This window comes from Denticeps clupeoides, chromosome 12 (assembly GCF_900700375.1).
Source record: "Denticeps clupeoides chromosome 12, fDenClu1.1, whole genome shotgun sequence".
NCBI classification, from domain to species: Eukaryota; Metazoa; Chordata; class Actinopteri; order Clupeiformes; family Denticipitidae; genus Denticeps; species Denticeps clupeoides.
In genome coordinates, this window is record NC_041718.1 from 8,598,901 (window position 1) to 8,608,256 (window position 9,356).

Here is a 9,356-nt window from a genome sequence, read left to right on the forward strand (position 1 = left end):
CTCCAGAAGACGCCATTCATCACAAAGAAAATCTCCAGGAGCCCTCAAATCAAACATCTGCTGCCATTTGGAGAAGGTTCTTGCTCCACTTGGGTTTGTACAAGACACATGCACCATTCACACTGTTCGTGTTTTAACAGTACAGGTCAGATTTAAAAAATTGCTAACTGCACATCCCGGTGGAGCGTGCACATAAAATAGCAAACGGAATGTGGAATTAGGGTGCCCAGGAGTCGCCACCGCATCCCCAATTTTAAACCAACATCATTCATCGTCTAGTTGACAGAAATAATCCCAAGCAGAAAGGTCCCTGTGGGCAGTTATTTCCTCCAGTCCAAGCCATGTATTCACTTTATTTCTATGCTTTATATGCCAACACACAAATCAGACCCTTGATGTGAGATATGAAGTAAAAATTAACCTTAATATTAAGACTAAGCAGTACCCATAAATGAAGCTCCCCTGGACCACGCTAAACACAAACAGGTGATTCTGGGGGGCTCTGGGGGGGGACTTTTTGGACTTGGTGGTTTTATGTTGTTCCTGAAACAACTGCTAATAGAACCCACCTCTCTCTCTCTTTCTCTGTCTCACTGCAGTAAGGGTCCCTCAAGACTGCGAATCGCCCCACTGCCGTCCCTGGAAGCCTCAGCTGCAGCCAAACCGATTAGGCCATAACGCGAACCTGAAGGAGTTTGGGTCATTTATTTCCTCAGAGGAAGCTCAGAGGAAAGGAATCTCTCTGTCTCTTTCTCTCAACTGCACACACATACATACAAAAACACGTGTTTAATGATTATCATGCATTTTATTTGTGTGGAAGAACCCCCCATCACACGCCGTAGAAACCTAATTAACCTAACCTTTGACACCTAATGCAAATCTTTGTATTTTATTCTTCAATACTTAAAGTATGACCCCTAATTAGAGTCTATAGCGAACTCTCAGGTAACTTTTCAAAAGTTACTGTGTTTGACTATACTGATCACAGCAGCTCTCTACCAGTCAGGGCTTTATGGCAGAGTGGCCTGACGGAAGCCTCTCCTCAGTGCAAGACACATGAAAGTCTGCATGGAGTTTGCTAAGACTCCAAGGTGGTGAGAAAGAAATAAAATGATCTTGTCTGATGAGATGTGTGTGTGATGTAAGTATGTGTGGAGAAAACCAGGCACTGCTCATCCCCTGTCCAATACAGTCCCAACAGTGAAGCATGGTGGTGGCAGCATCATGCTGTGGAGGTGTTTTGCAGCTGCAGGGACAGGACGACTGGTTGCAATTGAGGGAAAGATGAATGCCGCCAAGTACAGGGATATCCTGGATGAAAACCTTCTCCAGAGTGCTCAGGACCTCAGACTGGGCCGAAGGTTTACCTTCAAGACAACACAGATAAAATAATAAAGGAGTGGCTTCACAACAACTCTGTGAGTGTTCTTGAATGGCCCAGTCAAGAGTCCTGACTTAAACCCAATTGAGCATCTCTGAAGAGACCTAAAATGGCTCTTCACCAACGTTAACTATCCAACCTGCTGGAACTGGAGAGGATCTGCAAGCAGGAATGGCAGAGGATCCCAAATCCAGGTGTGAAAAACTTGCATCTTTCCCAAAAAGACTCATGGTTGTATTAGAACAAAAGGGAACTTCTACTAAATACTGAGCAAAGGGTCTGAATACTTTGGACCAAGTGATATTTAATTTCATCTTTGTTCTGCAATCATAATCTGCAATATGGGGTGCTGTGTGTACATTAATGAGGGAAAATAGAACTTAAAATACACTTGAACTTAATGAGGGAAAAATGAACTGAAAATTTAAGGGGGGTCTGAATACTTTCCGTACCCACTTTCCGTATCCTTGCAAACAGTTTTGCAATCAATTGTAATCTAATGAATTGCAACCACTGTAATCTGCGATGATGCATTAATCAAATTGAAGTATAAAAAAAATGATAAATAAAAACATTGCTGCTGCTACTACTAACACTGCAGTGATGATGGAGAGATAAATAAAACAGATCACCATGCCAGTCGGGGAAGGACCACAGGAGGCAGAGGGATCCAGAGATCCAGAGAAGCTCTCCGACTGCCAGCAGCCTCCAGGCAGGAGGTCTGCGGTGAGGTCTCTATCCTGACCGAAACCTCTCAGAGTGCGGACAGAGAGGGAGCGAGGACAGGGCCTGACTCCGGCTGGCTCGCCACTGGGACACTTCATAAAAGTGGACCGCTCAAGCCAGCAACAACAGGGCGGCGACGGCTATTCAAAATGTCGCTTCGTGGAGATCATATCTGGCATCCACGATGCCCCGCAGACTGTTCCAGGTTAAACACAGCACACTGCCACGGTACGTTACTGCCCCACCCCACCCAAAAGCCAACAGCAGATCTGTCATCATTAACTCCGATGTGCCCAAGGAGGCATTACTGCTCTCTAGTGGCAACTGTAATCACAGGACAACACCACCACCACCATCATCATCATCATCATCAGTGGCATGCTTAACTAATGATTTGGAGTGGGGTGCCCGAGGGGGGCAGCAGTGGCTTCTCTGCCATGGCATTGTCCCCTTGGCCAGACTGCGGTGGAGGTCCTCCGCTCTTCTGAGGGCCCTCCCGCTGCTCCGCTCTTGAGAAGATGCGAACTCCAGATGGTGTGAAACTTCGCCTGGTGGATTAGCTCCAAATCCAGCACTGAATACAAGGGGATGGTGGGTGGGGTGACGGGGACTGTACCCACAGAACACCCCCCCCTCCTATTCACCAAGGCTGAGCTGAAAGACTAGGCTGCATGGAAACTGCGTTCACTTCACTCTTCTCCCTTTGTCATTTTGGAGGAGAGTGTGAACAGGAGAGGCCTAATTACCACGCAGGCCATTCCACGGCGCATTAAATACAGAATTATTACCATGAATAATATTATCCGGATTCTGGGTTGCCGAGCGTTCGGACCCAGACTCGGGTGGAGATGTAACGTTCGCGTAACGTCCGTATAACGTTCGTTTACGGTCGGCTTCACGGTTAGATTAGTACCAGGAAGACCAGCAACAACCAAAGAGAATAAAGAGCGCAAAAAGTAGCCTTCCGACGACCACGTGTTTGCAGGATATTAATATGCAGACGTTGGAGTGTAAATAATACACATTTACATGAAATGAGATGAAGGTACTCACAGCGAAAAGCGCCGGGAATCCCGACCATGGTCCTCGGAGCTGTCGCCGGGACTGTCGCGCCTGGAAGGAGGGAAGCAGCACCGCAGAACCACCACCAGGCTGAAGCACACACACACACACACACACACACACACACTCTCTCGCTCGCTCTCTCTCTTTTATTTTTTAATGAAAAATAGGATCAGTTTCAATGTTTGTTTTTTTTCCTTTCATACCACCTTACATTTCAGAATCGGAATATCTTTACTGTCATTGTAACAACGAAATTAGGTGCAGTCCCTGAGCCGGACTGGTATCATAAAAAGAAGACGTATACTAATATACTACAAAATATATAATCATTATTATATAAGCGCTGCATTCCATTGCACCTGTGCATTCTTCATATTAAGTGCCCAAATGGTGCTTTTAATGGTACTACTGTGGTGGCAGAGTCATTAGAGGGCACGTTTGAGAAATGGGGCGTCCTCGCCAGGGCCTCTTTGGTTGCTGGACCTTGAGAACACGTGAAGCGGCCTGCGCTGACATGGGTTGGGCTCACAGCGACATGCAACTTCATCGCAAACCGCACGCACCTACAGGGTTATATGAAGACGACGCCCGTGGAAGAACGGAACGCTGTTTGCGTGTCTGTCCTGATCAGCTCTGCGCCACCCGTGCAGGAAAGCTCCATCTGCGTCCATTATGTATTCATCCCTGCTTCTTTTCTGTTTATTAATAAAACCCGGTTTGTGTGAAAAGGGAATGTTTTTTGTCATTGTCATACACATCATTTTGAAAGCCGTGAACAGCAACCGGGGAGCAGTGTGTGGGGACGGAAACTTGCTTATGGGATCCTTGGTGGCTCATAACCCGCAACCCCTATGAGTCTGATTTCTTAGCCGCTAGGTTATGTCCCTCGTTGTGACAACGGTACATTTTTCATTTGGCCGAGAATGATCACAGGCTCAACATTTAGACAAAAAGAATCTCTAAAAATGTCTAAATGGAAGAGAAGTTCTCCTGGATGTATAGAGCACAGTAGCTCAAGTGAGCACAAAACCATAGAAATAAGCCACATATAAATAAGGACACTTAGGATTCTGTTTTGTGCAGCAATGAAAAAAAAGTGAGACTGTTGTTGTCTTCTTTAGATAGATTTATAGCGGATATAAATTAGTACCCGGGGTCCCTGGCCACTTGGCATCCAACCGGGGTCACCATTGCCACCATTACAGATTCATTCGATTCTTTTGTTAATAGCAGCTGATGGTCAGATTCAGTACTGCAGTACATAATTGTGTGTGTGTGTTTTTTGTGTAACAGCTGGTGTATCCTCCTGGAGTGTGCCTGTGTGTCCCCTTTGTCTTTGGTCTTTCAGACGAACAGCAGGTCTGTTTTTGAACAGCTTTTTTGTGTCCTGTTGAAGTCACGGAGAGCAGACACACACACACACAGTTGTGAAATATGCCTTATACATATGCACCTAATAGGTGTCTGACTAACCCGGCACTCAATCTTAACCTTCAGCTAAAAAAATTATTTATTTTCAATTAAGATTTGGTTAAAAAAGAAAAAAAATTATAGCGTCAACAACAAGTTTTGTCTGAAGCTTGCGAGGAACCTTCTCAGCCTTTAGAAGTAGAGTAATACATGCACACACTCACTCACACAAACACAAGCAGCAATGTGGCATTTGGCCGTGCTGCTGCTCTGTCATAATAAAGCCTTGTTCGTTGACAGCCTTGTTTCTCGCTCCCCCCATCCCTGTGGTCTGAGGTCTCAGAGGCCGTGGCTGAGCTGAACCGTCTGCTGCTCTCCCTGTCAGTGCCTGGCCGCTCTGCTGTCTGGCTGTTCCCCTCTTCGCCAGCTTCTGTGTGTGTGTGTGTGTGTGTGTGTGTGTGTGTGTACCTGCTGTTCTCCAGTGTATCAGCTGAGCAGGGAGCAAACGGCCGTGGTCTGTGGGGTCATTCAGGTCAGCCGGCAGACGCCTGGTTAAACCTCTAGAGTAATATCATTGCTACCCTCCCCCTGAAGCAAAGCACACACACACACACACACACTTACAACACAGACCCACGCACTCACTCACTCACGCACAGACACCCATACAGATTGCAGAATCAGTGTTGTCTTTGGGGATTTGGATGAACCGGTGGACACTGCGGGCAGACGGACAGGCAGGGCAGATTAAAGTCCACCAGATGGGACCTGCTGGTGCCCAGTTATCTGATGACACAGTATGTCCACGCCTCCATCTGAAGACATACAGTCAACTTAATATAAAGCAAAGGAGGAAAGTTTTGTCTCTCTGTCAGCAAACAAGGTGACATTTACTGTGATAGCAATAAAGTCGATGATGATGATGATGTTTAATTTTGGCTATTTTAAGTTTAAATTTCAAACTGCAGACCAGTTTAGACCCACCATGGATTCTAAGAAGAAATAGAGAAAATATTACAAGTACATGTACACGAATGTTGAAGGTTAATGTAACCTTATGCAGAGTAAGTTTGAAGGATGTTGCCTTTTATCACAGCAGCAAAGAAAACACTGCATTCTGTCCCCATTATTGTTGGAAAAAGATTTGGTCCAAACCTTCCCTGAACCTTTATAAGCATGCAGAGTTGATACGAATGATCTAAAACACACATTATTTTCCTCATTCAATAGTTAATAGTTTGGGCCTGTGTGGCTAAACAGATAATTTGTGTTATTATATTATTATGAGTATGGAAAACCGTATTTCTAATGAGGATGGTCCCAAACACGTGGCCTATTGTCTACATGTATATCAAATGCACAGTCAAGAGAAGTATAAATGTATAGGTGACATATGCATTTGTTATAAGGGGGATATTTTTACTTTTGTACAATACCTGTATTGTTTTTTGCAACATTCAGCATCTGTACTGAGATACATTTATATTTTTAAACCAATAAACAATTTGACACCTTTTGTGTTAAAAACTGCCCACAGCCATGCTCACAGGTTTAGGGCCCTGGCAATCTGCTCATTAGAAGCCAAATCACAAAGTTGATTGATTATGTTTCGTTACTTCTGTTGCTTCAGATGATGGATTCAGAACATAATCATGAGTCGGCTCTATCGATCATCAGGGCCTCCCAGCGTGGAAACTGATTAAAATTACTATGGTTACTGGGCATATTCTCCAACTCAAATTAGCTAATTAAATTAGAGCCATTCATTTAAATTAATTGATGACTTTTTTTTTTTTATGAAAGCGAAATGATTGTCATTGTGAAACACTGCAGCACAGCACATGTGCACACAACGAAATGTGTCCTCTGTGTTTAAACCATCACTCATAGTAATCAGTAGGCCCTCATGGCCCTCAAAGGCTCATATAGGACCTTACCCAAAAGAAGTTTCATGTAAACGTTAGGTGGAGAGTTTTATTAAACTTGGGCTTTTTTTTTTTAAATCATGTCTTCATACCATTATCATGTTTTATGAAGAAACGATCCACAGTCAGCAGATAAAGGTCTCATTGTTCTTCAAGGAAAATGATACCACACTGAAATGTACAACAGCCAAGTACTCAGATACCCTGAGCTCAACTCTCCAATAAGCCTCTCCAACAGACAGACTGAGCCTCACTGAGGAGCTCTGTGTTGGGCAGATGCCCCGAGTCCTGCCCATATGGGTATCCAGAAGAGGCTGGATTATTCATCAGACCAGCCCAACTGTCCATCCTCTTCAGGGAGCATGTATGAATGACAGAGAGAGAGTGGGAGGGTCTCAGCCTGTTGTGACCCTGTTATCATAGTGACACCTAGTGATCATCAGAAATGCAACCCTCTCTGACTGGAAATTTGTACCACCAGGGGGAGACACAGGCCTGGCAGTCCGGGTGCTGGACCATTTTTTTTGGTCGGAGGTCATAAAGGCCAGGCTCATGACAGCCATCTGATCAATTTGTCCAAAATGTTGGTCAACCAAATGATCTCTTGACCACCAACACTCAGGAGCTCAGCAGGCATGTTGCATGTTGTGATTTTATCTAGTGTTTCCTGCTGGAAACAGATGTCAAATTAAAGCTATTTCAAAGTTTCCAGATACTTTATTGATGACAGATTCTTGGAGAAATGTAGGAATCTGTTAGCCTATTTGGAACATTTATAGCCCAAAATTTACAGGGATAAAAGAAAACACACGTTATAGTCCTGCGCCTCTTAAGAGCTGTCACTGTGTATAAGTATGTGCCACATGAGGTAGCGCAAATGCAACGTGATTGACAGCGTCAGGACGATAATTACTGTAAATAATATGAAACACAAATGAGGACGCATGTGGACAAATGGCCCCGACTAATTAATTACTCGCCATTCTGCCATTCAAATTTTCCATTCATTTATCACCCGCCTTCACTCATTCTGGCATGTGGGGACCTGCAGGATGGAGCGACTGCTGCAGAGCTCCCTTGCCATCTAGACACAACAGATGCGAAAGATACAGTCAGCAGGGTTCGAGAAAACAACCACGTTTTGTTGCTCCTAGCCTGTTAGCATGTCTCAGAATGAGCATCTTAATGAAGTCCAGCGTCTTAGCTGATGGGACAGGCGCCCAAAACAAACTCTCACGACTCTCGTAATAATCATATTATAACACTAGCATGTAATTATCTTATCCACTGCAACTTACAATCAGTAGTTACAGGGACAGTCCCCCCCCTGGGGCAACTTAGGGTTAAGTGTCTTGCTCAGGGACACAATAGTAGTAATTGGGATTTGAACCTGGGTCTTCGAGTGTGTTACCCACTAGGCTACTAAACTTTATTCTGGAATATGGGACTGGAGCACCTCCCAAAAGTCCTGACAATTAACTGGGATTTGTCTCACGACTGTTATGTGCAATTAAGGATCACACCGTCCTGATTTTTGAAGAATGTGGAGAAAAAAAGAATGATGAATGGAATGGAATGAGCATTGAAATCAGCACATGAAGGTAGGGCTGGAAATAGATTTAATGGCTCATCATGATGTGAAAGAAACAAAGGCTTGTTCTCATCAACATTCTCTTCATAGAGAAACATGTGTTTTCTAGTGACCATCGGGCATTGCTGTATTTTTTAAAAATTATGCTGATGGTGACCTGGCTTAAAATAGTAAAATCTGGTCAGGCTTGGTCTGCATCACTGACAGATGCATCACTGCATAATGGACATTTACCACACACGCTGTATCAGGAAAGCCACCAGCATTGTGAAGGACACTACACACCCCTCACATGCACTCTTCACCCTCCTACCATCCAGAAAAATCTACCAAAGCATTCGGGTCCTCACTGCCAGACTGTGCAACAGCTTCATCCCACAGGCCATCAGACACCTGAACACTCAGGGACTTTCCACTCTGGACAGACACACAAACACACACACTACCTCTGTTATATTGAGTAAATATTATCTTGCACTATGTTACTTTGCACATTTGTTATTCATTTCACTAGTTTACCGCTGTATGTCTCATTGTTGTATAAATGTTTTTTGTTATTCTTGCACGACCGGTGTCCCCGGTTTGCACTTTATGTATCCCAGTTTGTCGTGTCACACACATGCACTTTATGTGATGTAACTTTGTCTTTAAATGTTACACGTTGCACCAGGTTCCGGAGAAACGTTATTTCGTTTCACTATGTTCTGTCTAAATGACAATAAAACTCGACTTGAACTTGAACTTAATCTGTTTTTCATGGTCTGGACAGTCAAGTTTAGAGTCTTCGTAAGAGTACATTTACTATCTAATCAGAGCCACATCTATCTTAATATACATGAACATGAAATATTCTGATCATTCAAAATCACATCGTGACCAATTGCAATTGACCAGTTGCTCCAGTTCGTCAATTTACATTTATATTTCCATGGAGCCTAGTTCATTTTTTATTACAAAAAGTTGTATTAGTTTTGATCGTAACCAGCAGGTTATATTGAGCAGTTCTGCTGGAGACCCTGCTGGAAATACATTTACATTAACATTAACATTTAGAGCATTTATCAGACGCCCTTATCCAGAGCGACTTACAGTCAGTAGTTACAGGGACAGTCCCCCCCTGGAGACACTCGGGGTTAAGTGTCTTGCTCAGGGACACAATGGTAGTAAGTGGGATTTGAACCTGGGTCTTCTGGTTCGTAGACGAGTGTGTCACCCACTAGGCTACTACCAAGATATAAATATTTTTCTTGGTCAA

General features: G+C 44.0%; 1 protein-coding gene across 1 annotated transcript in view; it reads right to left on the reverse strand.

Moving 5' to 3' along the window:
- cbfa2t2 (CBFA2/RUNX1 partner transcriptional co-repressor 2) overlaps window positions 1-3,273 on the reverse strand; it is a 32,016-nt gene extending 28,743 nt beyond the window's left edge. The window contains exon 1 of the mRNA XM_028997852.1: window positions 3,164-3,273. Coding sequence (XP_028853685.1) covers window positions 3,164-3,191 — 28 coding nt within the window. The 5' untranslated portion in view covers window positions 3,192-3,273. The remainder of the gene's footprint in view (window positions 1-3,163) is intronic.
- Between the last annotated feature and the right edge of the window lie 6,083 nt (window positions 3,274-9,356).